This window comes from Macrotis lagotis, chromosome 1 (genome assembly GCF_037893015.1).
Source record: "Macrotis lagotis isolate mMagLag1 chromosome 1, bilby.v1.9.chrom.fasta, whole genome shotgun sequence".
Lineage (NCBI taxonomy): Eukaryota > Metazoa > Chordata > Mammalia > Peramelemorphia > Peramelidae > Macrotis > Macrotis lagotis.
The window spans coordinates 906,157,427-906,176,808 of NC_133658.1; the positions used below are offsets into that span (position 1 = coordinate 906,157,427).

General features: G+C 55.8%; 3 protein-coding genes across 3 annotated transcripts in view; 1 reads left to right on the top strand and 2 right to left on the bottom strand.

The window, feature by feature from the left end:
* The window catches only part of PPP1R37 (protein phosphatase 1 regulatory subunit 37), a 32,774-nt gene extending 27,873 nt beyond the window's left edge, over positions 1-4,901 (bottom strand). The window contains exon 1 of the mRNA XM_074219306.1: positions 4,700-4,901. Coding sequence (XP_074075407.1) covers positions 4,700-4,886 — 187 coding nt within the window. The 5' untranslated portion in view covers positions 4,887-4,901. The remainder of the gene's footprint in view (positions 1-4,699) is intronic.
* A 538-nt stretch (positions 4,902-5,439) lies between these two features.
* GEMIN7 (gem nuclear organelle associated protein 7) lies at positions 5,440-16,110 on the bottom strand. The gene is made up of 2 exons (XM_074219310.1): positions 15,946-16,110; positions 5,440-6,986 (listed from the first exon to the last, which is right to left on the bottom strand). The coding sequence occupies exons 1-2, from the start codon at positions 16,016-16,018 to the stop codon at positions 6,634-6,636; spliced, it is 426 nt and encodes a 141-aa protein (XP_074075411.1). The 5' UTR covers positions 16,019-16,110; the 3' UTR covers positions 5,440-6,633.
* A 730-nt stretch (positions 16,111-16,840) lies between these two features.
* Positions 16,841-18,853, top strand: ZNF296 (zinc finger protein 296). The gene is made up of 2 exons (XM_074192657.1): positions 16,841-17,524; positions 18,010-18,853. The coding sequence occupies exons 1-2, from the start codon at positions 16,927-16,929 to the stop codon at positions 18,816-18,818; spliced, it is 1,407 nt and encodes a 468-aa protein (XP_074048758.1). The 5' UTR covers positions 16,841-16,926; the 3' UTR covers positions 18,819-18,853.
* The last annotated feature ends 529 nt before the right edge of the window (positions 18,854-19,382 follow it).

Sequence of the window (19,382 nt, forward strand, 5' to 3'; positions counted from 1 at the left end):
GCTCTATAAATTACTTTATTACTTTAGGAAATAACTTTATACTTTCATATATTATTATATAGTTTGCAACTGTATATCTATATTATATAGTTTGAATAACTTAATTCAGATATTATTGTCATTTTTCAGTAGCTAGGTGGTGCAATGGCTACAATGCCAAGCTTGGAGTCAGAAAGACTCGCATATTCCTAAATTCAAATCTGGCCTCAGACACTTATTTACTGTGTGACCCTGGACACTAAAAAATGAGTTGCAGAAGAAAATGACAACTCCAGTATCCCTGCCAAGGAAACCCTAAATGAGGTTATGAAGCATTAGGTACAACAGAAATGATTGAACCACGACAAACATCATTTTTATTATAATGGCTCAGCCTACCCATGAACATGTAATTTTTGTCCAACTGTTTAAATCTCTCTCTTTATTTGGGTAAAGAGTGTATTTTAACAGTTCCTGAGTGTGACTTGACAGGTAGATTCCAGCAGTATTTCATACTGTCTGTAGGTATTTTAAATGGAATTTCTCTTTCAATTTCTTCCTGCTAGATTTTGTTAGTAATATAAAAAGTACTGATGATATATAGATTTACTTTATATCTTGCAATTTTGCTAAGGTAGGTAACTGTCCTAATTAGGCTATTTTGTTGACTCTTGAGGGTGCTCTCATGTTAGTTTTGTCTCCTCTTTAACTCTGCTTATTCTTCAAACTTCCCCCCCGCTTCCTGATTTAGCTAGCGTTTCTAGTATAACACTCAACAGTAAGAATGATAATGGGAAAGGGAATAAAGGGGGAAGAGAAAGGGGATGAGCACGTGCACAGTGCGCCTCTTATGTTCCAGGTCCAACAGCCCTGAGATGTAGATGCTGTTTACTATCCCTATTTTACAGTTGAGGAAACTGAGGTAAACAGGTTGAATGATGTAGCTGGATCTGAGCTGAGTTCTTCCTGACTCTTGGACCAGCTTTACCCTACTGTGCCACCCAGCAGTCACTGATGGCATCCTTGCTTTTTATGTCCACCTTACAGGAAAGCCCTGTTATAGATCATCTTGGCTATTGGCTTTAGATAAATCCTACTTAGGATTTTCCAAAGTTCCATTTATTCCTCTGCTTTCTAGTGTTTGTAATGGAAATGGGTGTTGTACTTTGTCAAAAGCTTTTTCTGCATCTCTTGTGATAATCATGATTTGATGTTATTATTACTGATATGGCCAGTTATACTGATAGTTTTCCTATCGTTGAACTAGCCTTGCATTCCTAATATAAACCCACTCTGGCTACACAGTATGTGTTCTTTGTGCTACATTGCTAGAGTCTTCTGGCTAAGTTAAAATTTTTGCATCATTGTTTATGAGGGAGATTGGTCTATAGTTTTCTCTCTATTTTGATTCCTTGGTTTATTATCAGCACTTTATTTGTGTTGGAGGAGGAAGCTGGAACCCATGCTTTACCGTTTATGTATTATTAGAATTAATTCTTTAAGTGTTCAGTCAAATTCCCTTGTGAATCTATCTGGTCCCAGTTTTTTCCCTTTGTGAGTTCATTTACAATTTATCCAATTTCTTTAAGATAAACCAAGTGCTGTAGAGGAAGTGAAGACCAGACTCTTGAAGGCAGCATAGCAGAATGCCAACTGAGGTCCTGTGACTCCAAACCCAACATCCTTCCCAAGCTATATACATCCCCCCCCCCCCCACACACACACACACATACTTTTGGTTACATTACAGATTTCTGGAGTCTTCTCCTCTCTCCCCCTTACTAAGCTGAAATCCTCTGGAGGACAGTCAAGACCATATTTCAGCCTAAATCTCCCCCAGGACCTAAGACAGAAGCTCAGGTCTTTCCTAAGGGCTTGTTGAAGGAATGTCCTAGGTAGAAAAGGGTAATATCAACCACTGGTAAGATACATTCCATTAAACCTCTGGGTGGGAAAGGGGCCAGTTGCAGCAAGACTGGCCCAGGGAGGCCAAGAGAGGGAATCAGGTTACCAGCAACTCATGTTCCCCCTCCATCTCAAAACACCTGTTACAAGGAGACACTGGTTTCTCTTGGCCTCCCATCTTGAGAGTCAGGTGCCTGCCAATTGTAGCTCTACTATTAAACTGCCACATGACCATGGTCAAATAAGTTCCTCTATCAGTTTCCTACTCTGTAAAATGAAGATAGACTAGGGATCACTTGCAGTTCCAACAATCTATGTTCTAAGGCTTTTTTCTGTCCTAAGATTATATAACCTACAGACTCCTTTCTGCTCTAATATCCTGTGACTTGAGAAGCACTTTGTCTTGGGGAACCAAACAGGAAAGAGTAAGTGGGCTCACCAATTTCCATGCCCTTGAGATTGGGAAACTCAAAAGCTCAATTCCCCCCCTCCTCATTTTATAGAGCAGGAAGTTATGGCCTAGTGAGGGGCAGGAACTAGTCCAAGGTCACTCAGGGTGAAGGAACAAAGTGGATTTCAAATCTTGGACTCCTCTCCCCCAGGTCAGTGTCTTTGCTGATATAACCCACTCGATATAAACCACTCCATGTATCCATGAAGGACAGTCTGTTTTTTTTTTTCCTCAGGCCAGAGAAAAGCATGTGTTGCTGAGGGGGCTGGAGGTTCCTGAAGGGGAACAGACTGTCAAACATGACTCATGTGTCTTCAGACCAAAAGGAGAAGGACGTGAGCAGTCACATGAGGGGCTTAAAAACCCAGTTCTCCAGGCACTGAGCCAGATGAGGCGTCAGCATGCATGGAAAGGAGTTTGAGAAAGCTGGATGGCTGACACCTGGCACCAAAGAGGAAGACAGCCAATGCTCCATCCTCCCTTATCCAAGAGCCACATCAATCAATCAGCATTTATTAAGCTCTTACTGTGTTCGAGGCACTAGGGATAAATACAGACACCCATGAAACAATCCTTATGTTTTAAAGGTTGAGACAAGCACTTTTATGAATCACAATACGCCTACCACATTTATAAGGTGAATATGCGCACGCGTGAAGACACACAGACACAGACAGACCCCCACACACAGCAGTTAAATCCAAGGCAGTTTGGGAGGGGTCATCAGTAAAGGATGGGGTCTGGGGGGGGGGGGGGCAGAGCCAGAGAGGTCCAGAGTCTAGGTGACAAAATTGAGATAAACTCTGCCCGCCTCTGGAGCACACACTGGAAGGTGAATGGGGGCTCCTGGGGAGGCTGCGGGGAGCCCTGCTGCTTCTCAAGCTGCGTATTCTATGACAAGCTTTGGAGCTGGTTTCCATCAAAACAACCACTTTGAAACGTCACCCCACCTCTCACAGCTCCCCAGCCGGACGGCCTAAGGGCCGCAGGAGGCGTCATCCTCACCCCCCTACAGTCTGCTGACAAGATGACTTCCTCAAGAAGCCCTATTTAAATCAGCCTCCCCACCCCCTCATCCCCCCAACACAGTTTCCATCTCCATAAACAGGACCACAGGAGGGGAGTGGGAGGGAATCCTCTCAGACCATACTCTGCATGATCACATGACCCTCACCTCCTCTTGCTCACCCTGACACCCCAGGAGGGCCCTGGCATTTACTAAAGTCATCTGGCCACCCTCCCTAACCCCTGCTTCAAGCACCCTGAGGCTCTATCTCTATGATAGTCCCATCAGTCAGCCAGCCTGCATCTATTACTAGTATGAGCACCGGTCCTCAAGGACTTCTTTTTAAGTCTTGGACCCTGGATAGGGTAGAACAGTTATGGATGGGGGGGGGGGGGGGCGCGCCTCTGGGTCCTACATGGACTTTCTCCTGCCTAGAGAACAAAGAGAGAAATAACCTATACAGAACATCCTGGCAGGAGGGGCCCTGGCCACAGAGGGGGCCAAGAGGACTCTGGAAGAGAACAGACCCTTCTCTTCCTTCCGTTCCCCAATTTGACTTCAGGGACTCTTCAGTTGCAGATCACCTTTACCTCTTCTGTCTTCTCACACCACACTCATCTCCCCATTCCAGCATCTCTGCCTGCCTCTCCACTCCGGAGCTCCTTGGCTTCTTCAGGGCTGCCCTCCAGGAGGTCTCCCCAAACTCCCCCCGGTCCCGGTGCCTTTCCTCCCTATTTCCTCCCTGTCCCCCACACAGCCAGTCTGCGTGTGGTTGCTTGCCTGGTGTCTCTCCCATTAGAGCCTAAGCTGCTTGAGGCCAGGGGCTCTCCGGGCCTTCCTTCATAGCCCAGCAGGCAGAGGGCACGGCTGCCCCGACGCCCTGCCCGTCTGTCCGGCTGCCTTGGCTGTGCACTGGCGGGTCAGGTGTGTTGGGGGCCCGGGCCCATCCCCCGCTGCACCCCGTCCCCCAGGCAGGGAGAGCCCGCCGCCTCCGGGGGCCTCCCAGGGCAGCCCTGTTCTCCCGGAGGGCAGAAGGGCTGGGGGGTCTCAGGGGATCCTTGGGCGCTCCTGCCTCCCCGGCCGCAGTCGCGATCCCTCATGGCCCACCTCCTCCACAGTCCCGGGCCTGAGGACCCCCACCCCGACCTCCCCGAAGCGGCCCCTCCTGCCCCCCCAGAACCAACGTCCCGCCCCTCCGCAGCTCCGCGAGGGTTGGCGTTCCTCACTGCCCGCTGCCTCGGCCCTCCTCCCGGCCGCACACAGCCCCCCGGGACCCCCGGGACCCCCGGCCTCAACGCGCCCCAACACAAGCTTCTCCTCCTCCGCGCCCCCCGCCCGGCGCCCCCGGCCGCGGGTACCGTGTCTCCAGGGGTCCTTGGGCTCCACGGCTCCGGACACGATGTCCTCGTCCGAGGGGAAGGTGACGCGCTTGGCGGCGGCCTTGAGCCCGACGGAGGCGGCGTCTCCCGCGCCGGCCGGGGCCTGCTCCGGGCCCGGGCCCAGCGCGGCGCCGGCCGCCTCCGCGCCCCCGGGCACGCCCGCCATGGCCCGCGCGGGCTCGGCTCGCGCTCAGCGGGGCCCCGGGCCCAGCCGCCGCCGGCCCATGGCCCCGGGCTCCCGGCGCGGCCCCCGGCAGCTCCGAGCCCAGCGACGACCCCGCCGCGGAGCCGGAGAGCGAGCGGCCGCCGCCACGGACCGCGGACCGCAGACCAGGGACCAGGGACCTCCGACCTCGCCCCCGCCGCCGCCGCCTCCCGGTTGACGTTGACGTCGACGTCGTCGCCCCGGAGCCCGCGCGCGCCCCCGCCCCGCGCGCGCCGCACGCACGTTGGCGCCGGACCTGAGGAGCGCGTCCGGAGACGCACTTTCATCACCGACGCTCCGCTACGTGGAAAACCACGGGCGTCGGGAAAGGGCCCCGGAAGCAGCGGAGGGAACAGGAACAGAGGGCGACAGAGAGAGGCAACTCCGGCGTGAGCTCTAGGGGGAAAACACGGAGCGACTGTGGCGAATGTGTCGGGTGGGACGAGAAGGCTGACAGCAAAGCACCGCCTCCGGCGCCGCGGAGACACGCCCCCGGCCCTTCGTGGACCCACCCACCCGGTGGCTCATTTTTCTCGCACTTGCGTGAGCGCCGCGTCCGCTGGCGCACTTTCGCTACAAACGTCCTTTTGGACGGGAGGGGACAGCTTGCAACAAAATGCAAAACGGAGGGAAAAAACTGGAGAAGTTAGAATCCAAAGACTATAATGGCAAAATTTAAATCTAATGGGACGAAAAGTAGGGTCTTTGGCGAACGGCCGAGGGGAGGGATGTGCGGAACGATGCGGCCCATCCGGAGCACGACCCTATAGAACCATTTACTATGAATAGCCCGGCTGCCACGCTAAGAATACTGCAAGAGACCTTCAAAACAAAATCGAAAAGATGCAGAAGGCGGCGGATAGCATTATTTGATGAAACGAAATGCGGGTAAGGGGAAAACTGCGAATGTGCCGAACCGAACTGGCAGACAGCCAGGCTCCTCCCACCTCCTGTTCTGTTTCTCCCCACCCCACAGCAGGCGGATTCCCACTTTCGCCGCCTTCAACTAAAGGAAACAAGTTAATCTTTGTTAAACCTTTATTTTAAAATGTCCGGAAAGAGGGGACAGGCTCAGGAGCATTCCGATGCGTGAGGAGTGGCAAGTGGGATCTTAGAAGGAAGCGCCGAATCTGCGGAGATGGGTCGCTAGGTGAGTGGCCGGAGAAGCGAGCCCCGCCCCCTTCGCGCTCGCTCCTACTAGCGAAGCGTTCCGGGCTGGCCTTTGGTCGCGACCGGAGAGCAGAAGGGGCCACTCCGACGGAAAGCGCCAAGGCAGAGGCTGGAGTCGTTTTTATAGACTAGCAGCAGCTTTGCCGGCAAAGGGGGAAAAGAACCGGGAACTTGACGAAAGTCAGGCGACTGACCGGAAGCTCCCGAAGAGATTGGCCCGCCTGGACACAAGTCCCGCCCCCGGGGCGGAGCTCCAGCAACGCCCAATCCCGTTCAGAGATAAGATTCCCCAAAGTCATTGGTCCCCGAGGGTTGTCTTTCTTGCCCGGGGACTAGAGGCCGCCTCGGACTCCTCCAATGGGAATAGGGCGGCTTGGAGCAATGGGCGACTCCGATCCAGCGGCGGCGGAGGCTCTTCCTCCGCGAGCCCCGGTCCCTCCCTCCTGCCCCACCTCCTCCCGGAAGCCGCGGGGTGTCCCCCGCTTCCGGGCGCTCTGCACGTGTTCCCCGGCCGTTTCCGGGAGGCGGGGCCGCGTCCTCACAGCCGGAAGGAGTAGGCGATGATGTCCGCGCAGCGCAGCAGGGCCTCGGCCTGCACCCCGAGCGGCGTCTGCAGCTGCGACACGTGGAAGTTGGCCACGTCCAGGTCGGCGGCCCCGAAGCGCGCGTCCACGCGCACGCGCTCGTGCAGGCTGAAGCGCACGGGGCGGCCCACCATGGCCAGCAGGCTCCGCAGGTAGCGCTCCCGCAGCGCCGCCCGGGCCCGCTGCTCCGCCGCCTCGGGCGCCGCGCCGCGCCGCTGCCTGGCCGCGCCGAAGCCGCGGCTGCCGCCCTCGGGGCCCCGGGGCAGGCGGATGACGGGCACCAGCCTGGGCAGCGGGCAGGCCTCACCTGCGGGGGAAGGAGAGAGCGCGTCAGGCGGGGCCCGCCGCGGGGGCAGGACGCTGGCCCCGGGCTGGCCGCCGGGCGGCGCCGCGGTCCCGAGGGCGCCCCCGCCCCGCAGTCTCGGGCTCCCAGAAGCGGGGGGCCGGCCTTGAGCCCAGGCCCGCCGGCAGTGGGGCTCCCCTGCCCCCCCCGGGGCCCAACGAGCCACTCACATGCAGAGAAGTCGGAATGCAAATCCAAACATTTCAATGACTATTCACTACGGTACTTTTACCTTGTTTCTTCTTCCACAGACTCACGTAGAAACGTGACACACATGCATCAACCACCGCCCTGCCTACCATTTTCAGAGGAGGGAAGAGAAAATAAGGGCAGAGAAAAATTTGAAACTTTTTTTTTTTTTGCAATGGGGTTAAGTGGCCACCCAGCTAGGTCATCATTAAGTGCCTGAGGCCAGATTTGAACCCAGGTACTCCTGACTCCAGGGCCGGGGCTCTATGCACTGTGCCACCTAGATGCCTCGGAACTCATAAATCTTCTAAAAAGAAATGCAAAAATGTTCCCAAAATGTAGTGTGTGTGTGTGGGGGGGTTAAACACTTTCTAAAAAGTTGAGGAAACTGGGGAGCCCCAGTATGAACCAATAGAAAAGCAGGCCCAGAAGAACGCCTCCTATTTGACAGCATTACAGACAGGGGACAACACCCTCCCAGGTACTTGGGTGGGGTTTGGCCCGGGGGCTCCAAGCCTTAGGGAATTCAGAGAAGGAGGATTCCTAGAAAGGGCCGTTAAGGCCAGCCAGCAGTCTTGGCCTCCGTGGGCACAGGGCCTGCCAGATTCACCTCCCTCCCCTACGTGAGCAGTGCCCGAGCTGTGAGTGAAGCCCCTCCGCTTCCTGGAAGGAGGGCCAGGGGCCAGATGCTCCTAGGGCCCTGGGTAGGGAGGTTTTCCTCATCTCTACTCCAAGCCTCCCAGATATGTGAGGCACCATGGACAGAGACTGCTCTCCCAGCCAGGAAAACCCAGGATACCTATGGAGGGATGGCCCTAAAAATGTCACTTGACCTGATCTCACTTAATGCAAACACCTTCCTCTGGTAATTCTCTCCAAGTTATCCCACCTATAGTTTAACCAGATCTACTAGTATGCAAGTTTCTCCCCCATTTGACTGGGAGCCCTTAGAGAGGAGAGACCTAGTAGGTGATTAATATTTAATTGTGAGGCTTTTTTTGCAAGGCAATAGGGTTAAGTGGCTTGCCCAAGGCCACACAGCTAGGTAATTATTAAGTGTCTGAGGTCACATTTGAACTCAGGTACTCCTGACTCCAGGGCCAGTGTTCTATCCACTGCGCCACCTAGCTGCCCCCAAGTGGGTAATTAATAAATGCTGGCTTTCCTAGGGCCCTAAGCAACTCTGTAAAGTCCAGGACTTCTACAGAACCAACTGCTCTGATACCTATCCCAATCAGCTGAATCCTGGAAGGACTCTCAAGGGGTGTTCCATAGATCTCTGCTTATTCCAAACATTCATCACAGATGTGGATAAAGGACAAGATGGCTAGGTATAGATCCAGGTATGCTCAGTCAGGGGAGGGGGAGTGAGGTATCCCAAAGCTGCCTAAGGATGGGAGGATCAACCTAGTCAGAAACAGCCCTGGAAAGCTGGTTAGGATCAGCAGTAGGGCTAGACCTGTGAGTAGCCAATGAGGAGAGAGGAATAAAGGAATGGAGGAAAGGAGAAGGGGAAAAAAGGCAAGGGAGACAGAAGCTAGAGGTGGGGAGGGGAGAGGAAAAAAGATCTGGTGTTTCTAGTGGCCTGCATGCTCAGTCAACAGTGAAATTTGAAAGTTCCAATGTCCTCCACCCTGATCAGGCCAGGTCTGGACAGGGATGGAAGGGCACCAATCCGCCTGAGAGTCCAGAGGAGAAGGAGTTAGGTTTAGAAGAGCCCTGAGTTCAAGTGAGAGAGAGAAGACGGGGAACAGCCTCCTGTCAAGTGGGAGAGGAGCAGAAGCAATGGGTGGAGACTGGGGCTTCTGGAGGACACAGGAGTGGGATATGGTACTAACAAGGGATGACTTTTCTAGTGAAGGTCATTCCAGCTCCAGGTCTAGCTGCAACCCCTGCCTGGGGCCAATCAACTGACCACCCATCCTCCAACATAAGTGGCTCAGACCAGAACAGGGCAAGTCCCCCCCTCCCTCTGGGCCTGTTTTCCCTTCTTTAAAAACCAGCCCAAAGAGGTTAATAACAGTAAGACATGACCCCAACACCCCCACACTTACCCTTTTCCTCTTTCACAGTGTGACTCTCAGATCTCCTCTCACCCCCCTCATGAAATATTCACACTAATAATTTTGGGGGGGGCAAGGCAATGGGGGTAGCTTGCCCACGGCCACACAGCTAGGTAATTATTAAATGCCTGAGGCCGGATTTGAACTCAGGCACTCCTGACTCCAGGGCCAGTGCTCTATCCACTCTTTATAACAAAATTGGCAAATAAAGTTCTACATTTAAAGACCAAAGAACAGCCCAGAATGTAAAGTCACTGTATCCTGAATGAGAAATGTGACCCGAGAAACATGGGAAGACTTTTCTGAACTGATACAAGATGGAGAAAGGGGAGCCCAAAGAATATGCCAATGCCAATGCCCTGGATCAAGAGCTCCCTGGGAGGGATCTCTCCAGATCTTGTGGCCTAGTTGTTGGCCTGCAGTCTCCTCCTTTTGGACTGGAGGGTCCTGGAGAGTAGAGGCTGTTTCTGCATCCCCAGAGTTTAGCATAATGCTTGCATAACAAATGTTTGTTGCAAAACTAATTTACAACTTAAGGCAACAAACCCCTAGGCCATTTGGGAACCTGATCTCCAAATTCAAGACCCCCCTTTTTTGGTGACTTTTCATGGGGCATTTTGTGGGTGAATTTCATAAAAAGACAAAAGTATCAAATTTAAAATCTTTTCAAGCATGGCAAGAAAAGAAGACTGCTGTTAATTTGTAAATCTTAAATCCATCAATGAATGTCAAAGGCTGATGGTAGTGGCTGGCTCATGGCCTGAGGCTTACAGTCACCATCCCTTTTAAGGAGGAGGGTCTCCGAGTTTGAGCTGAGGTGGGGCAGCTAGGTGGAGGATGGTTCAAATCCAGCCCCCGACACTTGCTAGCAGTGTGACCCTGGATAAGTAGCTTAAGCTCAACTGCCTCCCTAAAACCAAACAAAAAAGAATGTAAATTGAAGTTACTTCTCCTGTACTGGAGCTACCACCAAGCTTTATGACAAGGTGGACTATGGAGACATTTCTGAGAGCTTGAAATATTGACTTATGCTCTCATAATGACCCTGGAGGTAGATGCCATTGCTACCATTTTCCAGGTAAGGAAGGATTTGAAAGCAGGCCCCCTGAAGACCCTGACTTGAATTGTATTTGAGAGGAGGTGCTGTGCTAAATCACCATCCTCACGTTCCAGAGCTATCTGAGTCCAGAGGCGAGATATGAATCAAGACTGGAGATGGTCCTGAATGTTAGGAAATCAGGGTTAAAGTGCCTTGCCCAAGGTCACACAGCTAGTCAGTGTCAAGAAACTTGGGACATATTCAAACTCAGGTCCTCCTGACTCCAAGGCCAGCACTCTAGCCATTGTGCCACCCAGCTGTGACCCCCCCCCCCCATCCGAAGTAGCTGATGAAAACAGGAGTTCAAATCTAGATTTAGATACTATCTAGGAGGGTGACCCCCGACAAGTCACTCAGTCAGTCTGCCTCAGTTTCCTCAACTGGGGATCATAAAAGAATCTCCCTCCCTGAGTTGTTATGAGGATCAAATGAAATGTTTGTAAAAAGGGATTCACATCTATAAAAATGTTTCTCCCCTTCCAAGTCCAGTGCCCCATTGGCAATGCTGGAAGATTCTAGTGGTCCCCCCCTTCAGCTAGACAGGACTGCCCAGAAATGACAGACATGGAGAGGCAGCGGTGAGGGCACCTGGGTGGGTGGGTTTTAAAGAGAGGACAACAATGGTCAGATGGGCTGGAAAGAGAAGGGGTCCTGGGTCCCAGTCCAGGTGCCTCAGGCCTGAAAAGGGAGCTCCACACTGATTAAATTAACTTCTCCTGGACAAGTGATAAATAGTTTCTCCAGATCTAGGTCCAGTTAAGAAGCCTTTCTTATAAGAAGTAGGTCAAAGAAAGGCCCTTAGGCCAAAAAGAGAAGTTTGAACTTGATGATCCAGGTCAGAGTCAACCTCTTCTCTGTGCCTCCCCCCCCCACATACAAACACGAGAACCAAAAGATCATCTAGAAATTCCTCATTCCCTCCTTTTTTTTCTTTACAGATGAAGAAACTGAGGCCCAAAGGTTATAGGGTTAGAGTTGGAGTCAACATGGGACCTCAAAAGCTGCAAATTCGAAAGTTTTATTAACTCTCTCCCTTCCTCCTTCAGGGAATCCTAACTCAACCTGAAGGGTTCGGTCAGGAATGTTATGTTGACTAGTTCAATGTCTCCTGGGGACCTCAACTCAACATCAAAATAGGGGAAGGGAAAGGAATCCTTTGGGAAGGGGCGGAAAAGTCCTGAGTCTAGCAAGGAGAAAAAGTACTAGATGAGCCACAGGGAGCTGGGTTAAAATCCCAATTCTTGTCACTAATTAATCCCTTTGAGACTTTATAAACAAATAGTTTCACCTCTAGTTCAACCTCAAGAGTTCTTTCTGACTAAATCCTATGACCTTCAAAATCCCCAACTCGACTATAAGAATCCAAATACTCTGGGGGAGCTGCTTGAGCTGATAAGAGCCACCTATGTGAAGTTGGGATTTTCTGTGTGATAATGGATTCTAGATTGGCAAAGTGGCTATCAAGCCAGGCGTGGAATCAAAAAGACCCAAGTTCAAATCTGGCCTCAGACTCTGACCCTGGACAAATCACTTAATCCTATTTGCTTCAGTTTCCTCATGTATAAAGTGAGCTGAAGAAGGACATAGTAAACCATTCCAGTATCTAGAAATCCCCAAAGAGGGTCATGGAGAGTGGATTCAACTGAATAATACATACTGCATGCTTGAGTCCCTTTCTCTCTCTAGGTCTGGGTCTCTCAACTATCTTTTAAGTTTTTTTTTTTTATTTATTTAAGGCAATGGAAGTGACTTGCCTAGCTAGGCAATTAAGTGTCTGAGACCCGATTTGAATTTAGGTACTCCTGGATCCAGGTAGGTGTTCTATCTGCTTTGCCACCTGGCTGCCCTGGGTCTCTCCATTCTGGAAGCAGTTTGTAGAATATTTACCTCCAGGCTCCTCCTAGGGCTCCGGGAAGGTTATCATAAAGGAAAAGTACTTAAAATGAGCCCCCTTGTGAGGTGCATCCCTCCCCATGAAAGCCCCAAGATCAAGGAAGCCGATTTAGGAGTGGCCTAAACAAAAAGGGCTGAGAGTAGGTGCTGAATAAGGGTTCATTGAGTTGAACTGAGGTCAGGAGGTCCTTAGTTCAATTCTCACCTCTGACACAAGACGTACTCCATGGTGTGAACCTGGGTAAATCACTTAACCCTGACTGCCAAGCTAAAACAAACACATCAAAAAAATAAAAAAGTAACCAGGGTTGCTCTGTCTCTTTGTCTCTTTCTCAGGGACAAACAAAGCCTAGAAGATAAAAGGGAGGGAGCCAGTAGTGGTCAGGGGAGTCCCAAAGGCAGTTGATTAAGAATCCTCAGGGAGAACTGATTGGATTACAAGGCCCTCAGGAAGAGGCCAACAACTGGAAGGTCAGTCAGTCACAACTGGAAAGATTATCTCCATTTGTAATCTCAGATCTGAGATAAATTCTTTCCCCAACAAAAAACCCAGGTCCCTTCCTTTATTGCTTGACTCACTTCTTTCCCCAGTTCTACAGATCCTTCCCCTACCCCCAACCTCATCAGTTTTGGGTTTGGACTCTTTGTTCTCCAAGTGACCTCATCTGCTTTATGCATATGACTCCCAGTTTTCGCTCAGTCCCAAATCACCCTATCTTGACTGGATTAAACATGTAATAGGTGCCCATTAGGTTTGAGGCCCTATGTTAAGTGCTTAACAAATATGATCCCATTTTCTAGACTGAAGTTTAAATATTTTTGTTTTATTTTTCTCACATGGCTAATATGGAAATATTTTGCATGTATGATTAACAATCACGTTACTTGCTTTCTTAAGGGATGGAGGAAGAGAATTCAGAATTTGCAAATTTTTGCAAATGAATGTTAAAAAGAAGTTTATTTTTAAAAATAAATGAAAACATTTGATACCTATGAGATATTTTTTGGTTGCTCCCATCCTTCCAATCATCCACTAGTCACTCTTTCTCCTAACCTGTGCCTCCCTCTCTCCAACTTCCCTGTCCCCAAATCCATCATTCCTACAAGGATACCACCACAGTCCAGGAATTTGTGAAATGAGATCCTAACTCCAGAACTGAAAAGAGACTCGTGTTCCTTTTATCCATTGCCACGACATTTAAACCTCTGGCCTGTTTCAATAACTTAAGTGGATCCATCTTACCTCCTCTCAAACCAACCTACCCTCTAGGCAAAAACCAAAATATGCCTAAAATGCTGGTACTCACCTACTCAAAAAGATTCAGGGACTTAATATAAACTGTTTCAGATTATACCAAGTTTAACTTTCATTAGTGTGAATGATGAATCCTTTGAGGATTTGTTTCTATAATCGGAAGTTTTAATTATATAAACTACAATCACTGGTTCCAGTCCAATGGAAACGTGGACTGTGAATTCAAATAATGCAACCACTTCAAAAGGATTCATGATTTGCACTAATTTGAACTGACTGAACTGGAAACAGCTACCTAGGTGGTACAATGGACAGAGTACTGAGCCTGGGACCAGGAAGACTAGAGTGCAAATCCTGCCTCAGCCTCTTGTGAGCCGAATGATCTTGGACAATCACCTTACTTGTTTGTCTCAGTTTTTTCATCTGTGGAAAGGGGATCATATGAACACCTACCACCACCCTAAGACTTGAGAATACTAAATGAGAATATGATTCTAAAGGAACAATGTCTGAATCACATGGTTCACTAAATAAAAGCTATTATTATTACAATGAGATCACTCACATACAGATTTTCAATCAGTCTACACATGCCAGCTCTGATTACTCCCCTGTGAATGCTGGGCATCTCCATCCCCTCACCACAACCTTTTTTCATGGGCTTAGAGTTGGACTGGACCAACCTTTTTTTTTAAACAAACTCAGTCTGTTAAAAAACATTTTATTAAATCTTTACTGTGTACTAAGTGCTGGGGATAAAACAGAAGGCAAAAGACAGTTATTGCCCTCGAAGGGGAGACAATACACAAACAGCTCTTTACAAATAGGTGAGAGATCAGAGAAAATTGAGATAAGATTAAGGGCAATGTGGAAAGACATCTGTACAAGGTAGGATTGTAGTAGGGACTAATGGAAGCCAGGGAGGTCAGTAGGCAGAGCACAGAAGGAGGGGGGGAGGGGAGCCAGAAAGCTTGCTCAGAGCCAAGAGATAGAGCATCTTGTAAGAAATCTGGGAAAGGTAGAGGGGGGAGATTATGAAGGGCTCTGAATGTCAACCAGAACATGCTGTTTATTTCTTGAAGTAATAGGGAGTCACTGAAGTTTACTAAACATGATCAGGCCTGCAAATCCCTTTTGTGGCTGAATGGAGGATAGATTGGAGTGTGGTAGGCCTTGAAAGTCCATTCCTGGGGATTTGCAGTTATTCAGGCAGGAAGTGAAAGGGCCTGGACCAAGATGGGGGAAGAAGCATTAGAGGTGAGAGAGAGACATTCAGGAAGAGATGCTGCCGAGGTGAGATGGACCAGAGATGCAGAGGAGGTAACAAGCACCAGAGATGTGGAGGGGAGGGGAGATGGACCAGAGATGTGGAGGGGAGGGGAGATGGACAGGTCTGATGGGGGTGGGGCAGGGTGTATTTCAACGTGGAACCTGGATGATGAATCTCAGGGACAAGAAAGATGACGGTGGCCTCTCTGGTAGGGGGGAAGAAGAGGTTAGGTGGAAAGATCATGAAGTCAGTTTGGGACATGCTGAGTTTAAGACATCTAGTGGACATCCAACTAAAGATGCCTGAAAGGCAGTTGGAGATGCTGGATTAGAGGCGGTTGGAGAGGTTAGGTTAGGAAAGGCAGAGGTGTGCATCATCAGCATAGAGGCTGTAATGAATCCAAAGGAGCATGGAGGGAGGGACAGTCGGGAGGAGCCAGCAAAGGCGACAGAGAGGTTCAGTAGGGATCGCCTCCTTCGGAAATTCGGATTCCAAGCCCAAGGGCCCTTTAGGATTCGATCCCAGAACTACCCTTTCCTTCTCTAGATCTGTCTTTGTGGTTTGCAGCAGAATGAGGAGAACTTCGTAAAGTCATCAGCAGAGCTTGCAATGCAAACAATGAAAAGAGTGTGTTTGGGCTCAGAGCTGGCCTCCCCGCCCCCACTCCGTCAGGAGAGGCACCGTGAATGGGAGGTGGAGAGACCTGGGTTCAAGTTCAGCCGCAGATACTTACTGGCAGGGGGCCCTGGAGGAGTCATTGCCCCGTCGGCCTCAGCTTCCTCACTGGTGACTCGGGGATGATGATGATGATGATCACACCAAGCCCTGGGGCCGCTGCGACCCTCAGAAGGGGCAGGAGGCCCTCTAAGCCCTAGCCCCCCCCCACTCGGCTGCCGGTAGTTTTCCCAAGGCGCAGGCGGGCTAACCCGTCCCCCCAAATCCCGGGGCCCCCGCCCCCCGCAGGATCGAACAGCCGATGCTCCCCCCCGCCCCCCGGCCCTCGCGGGCAGCTCCCGGAAGACGAGGGGCGGCGGCTCCGGCTCCAGCCCCGCCGCCGCGCCCCGCCCGCGAGGAGCCCGCGCCAGGGCGGGCCGAGGACCAGGCCGGGGGCCGGGGGGCCTCGGCGGAGCCCTGCTCCCGCTCCCGGGGCTCACCGGCCGGCAGCGGCGCCTCTCTCCGGGGGCCTCGACTCTTGGCCGCGGGGTCGGGCGGCTCCTTCTCGGGCATGGTCCCAGGCCGCGGGGCAGTGCGTGCGCCCCGAGTCTCCGCACACGGCCGAGCGGGCACGATGGCTCCGGCGCGGTCCCACGGCGCGTGCGCCTGCGCCGGCCCAGGAAGCTCGCCCGCGCCCGCGCCCGCGCCTGCGCCGTCCGGATCGGTCCGCGCGCCTGCGCTCTCCGGGGAAGCCCGCCGGCCGGGGCGCGCGCACGCGCGAGCGGCCGAGAGGATGCGCGGGAGCGCGCTGCGGCTCCCCGCGCGGCCCGGGCCCCCAGGGCAGGGGGACTTGAGCTTGGCCCGGGCGGCCCGCCCAGCCCCGGGGGCCTTGGGCTGCCCGGCCCGGCCCCGGCCCCGCCCGCGCTGGACAGCTCCGAGGCCCCGCCCCCGCCCCGCCCACCCCGTCGGTCCGCGTCCCGTCTCTGCCCCTCGTCTCCCCCCCTGGGGTCTAAGGTCCCGGATGGCGGCGGGGAGGGGGGCGCGTCTTTGACCCCTCTTGGGGCCCCCGGCGCCCGCGGGGGCCCCCCCAACGACCCTCCCCCGCCCCGGGCCGGCGCTGTCCCCCGGAGGCCCATTTTACAGAAGGGAAAAGTGAGGCTGGGGGGGGGGCACAGGCGCAGCCCCTCCGCCCGAGGGGGGCGGGCCCCGCAGCCCTCCCGCCCAGATGGGGGGCCGGCGCTCCCCGCCCCCCTCCGCCCCCGACGGCCCGGGGCCCGGGCACCGCGGGCGGGGCGGGGCGCGGCGCCGGGTGGGTGCCGCCCCCGAGGCGGGGCCGCTGCGGCCGCCGCCGGCCCCCACGTGCGGCCGTCCCGCCCCGCCAGGTGGCCAGGCCGGGTCACTTCACCTGCAGCGTCTCTCCGGGCCTGGCGGCGGCGGCGGCGGCGGCTCCTCGGGTCCGGCGTCCGGCGGCGGCGTGCGCCATGTCCCGGAGGAAGCTGGGCAGCGTGCCCCGCCGCGGGCCCCGGGCCGACGAGGCCGAGCCGCTGGCCTTCGATGAGCCCGATGGGCCGGGCGGCCCCGCGCCCTCGCCGGCCTCCTCCGCCTCCTCCTCCTCCTCCTCCTCCTGCTCCTCCGCGCCGCCCCCGGCCCTGCCCCGCGCCCGGCCGGACGGCCCCGACGGGAGGCAGCCGGGGAGCTGCGGCCGCCGCGGCCCGGGGGAGGCCGGCCGGCCCCAAGCGCCCGGCGCCCGGCCCGGCTCCTCGGCCTCGCCCGCCTCCTCCTCCTCCTCCTCCTCCTCGGCCTCGGCGTCGCCGCCGCCTTCGTCCTCGTCGCGCTCGTCCTGCGCGCTGCCGCCGGCGGGTCCCGATTCCCCCGAGGCGGCCGGCGCCGGGGGCCCCCCCAGGCCGGGCCCGGCGCGCCTCCTCCCCGCCGCCCTCCGGAGCTGCCCGGACCTGCTGACGTGCGGCCGCTGCCTGCTCACCTTCCCGCTGGGCCAGATCGTGGCCTTCATCGAGCACAAGAGGGGCCGCTGCCAGAGGCCGGCCTGGGGCCGGGGCCCCGACCCCGAGGGGGACGCGGGTGAGTGGGGGGGGCGCGAGGCGCGGCCGCGCCCCGGACTTCCCCTTTCGGCCTTGGCCCACACTTGGCCGCAAGGCTGGGGGGGGGGGGGGAGGTGTCGGGGTGGCCCGGACTTGTGGGGAAGAGGGCGGGCGGGCGGCGGCGGCGAGTCCCGCCCTGGCTGGCTGGGTTTCACTTCTCCGTGGGCCCCTGGGTCCGCCAGGTGCTGGCCTGCCCGGGAGGGGGAGGGGCCGGCCGCCTCCCTGGCCCGCCCCGCCCTCGGCCTGGCGGCTTGGGAGAGGGGCCCGCGACCCCCGACAGGGAGGGAGGCAGGGGTGGAGGCCGGCGGCAGGGCTTAGGGGAGCTGCTCTGGGAAACTCCCTCCCGGGCAGCCTGGGAAGCCCCTGGCCGAGCCGGGCCGGGCCCGGTGGCTGCAGGCCCCCCGGGGCCGCAGCGGCTGTCCGGGGCCCGGGCCTCCGCTAACCCTGTGCTGTCTCCCTGTCCAGGGTCCCCGGAGCCCTCGGCCTTCTCGTGCAGCAGCTGCGGCAGCTGGTTCATGGGCGCCTGGAACCTCCTGCGCCATGCCCAGGAGACCCACGGGCTGGCCATCTACCAGAGCCGGCCGGGCCCGGGCGAGGACGGCGCGGCGGCCTCGCGGAGCCGGAGTCACGCCTGCGACTTCTGCGGGAAGGGCTTCCGCTCGCACAGCAACCTGACGGTGCACCGGCGCACGCACACGGGCGAGCGGCCCTACCGCTGCCCCCGCTGCCCCTACGCCTGCGCCCAGAGCAGCAAGCTGACCCGCCACCTGCGCACCCACCAGCGGGCCGGCTCGGCCCCTGCGCCCCCGGAGCCCGCCGACCACGCCGCCGCCCCCTCGGGCCTGCTCCCGCCGCCCGGGCCCGGCGGCGAGGACGGGGGCGGCGGGGAGCCCGGCTCCCCAGGGGCTCCGCCGGCCGGGCCCGGCGAGGACGCGGGGGGCGGCCGAGGCGCGGCGGGCCGGCGGCGGGGAGACACCTGCGAGTTCTGCGGCAAGGTCTTCCGGAACAGCAGCAACCTGACCGTGCACCGGCGCTCCCACACGGGCGAGCGGCCCTACGCCTGCCCCCTCTGCCCCTACGCCTGCGCCCAGAGCAGCAAGCTGACCCGCCACCTGCGCACCCACGGCCCCGCGCCCGGGCCGCCCCCGTTCCAGTGCCCCCACTGTCTGGTGCCCTTCGGCCTGCGGGCCACCCTGGACAAGCACCTCAAGCGCCAACACGGGGAGCTGGGGCCCGGGCACGAGGCCGACTGCCGACCCCTGCCCCACCCCTGACGGCGAGTCTCTGTTTTTGGTAATAAACATTTCTAGTTTTGGAAGTCGCCAGGCTCCTTGCTTTCTTATGGCAGCCCAGTGCGGAAAGGTGGGGTGAGGGCAGTTTCCACACCCCCTCCCAAGAAAAACAGTGGCTGGCCAGACCGGTTTGGGGCGGGGGGAAGGGCCAAAAAGAGCTCCCACTACCACCACCACTGCCCGGGGCAGGGCCAGGCTGGCACAGAAAGCGGTGGGCCCGGTTCCGGCGTGGGCGAGGCTTGGGCAAGAGAAGAGGGAAGGGGCCTGGACCTGCAAGGGCCCCCAGGGCAGAGGTCCCCCTTGCTCCCCCCACCAGATGTAATATAATAGGGCCAAGGTTAGGGAGGCCCCTGGCCTCCACCTCCCTCGAACACAAAGACTGGGGGCTTCGGGTGCCCGACTTGTCTAAGCCTCTCTTGGGGTGGCAGGGTGACTCCGGGAGCCGTCCCCTCCCTAGGGCCAGGCTAGCCCTGGCCTGTCATCTCGACACTGCCCCAGTGGGAAAGGAGTCACTGTTCCAGGCTTCCTCCTGGGCCGTTGTGGGGT

Bases quoted from the DNA above. Each gene is read 5' to 3' on its own strand.
- ZNF296 (XM_074192657.1), top strand. From the start codon at position 16,927: ATGTCCCGGAGGAAGCTGGGCAGCGTGCCCCGCCGCGGGCCCCGGGCC. The intron at 17,525-18,009 runs GTGAGTGGGGGG...CTCCCTGTCCAG, and splicing joins CGACCCCGAGGGGGACGCGG to GGTCCCCGGAGCCCTCGGCC.
- GEMIN7 (XM_074219310.1), bottom strand. From the start codon at position 16,018: ATGCCCGAGAAGGAGCCGCCCGACCCCGCGGCCAAGAGTCGAGGCCCC. The intron at 6,987-15,945 runs GTGAGCCCCGGG...CTTCCCCCGCAG, and splicing joins AGAGGCGCCGCTGCCGGCCG to GTGAGGCCTGCCCGCTGCCC.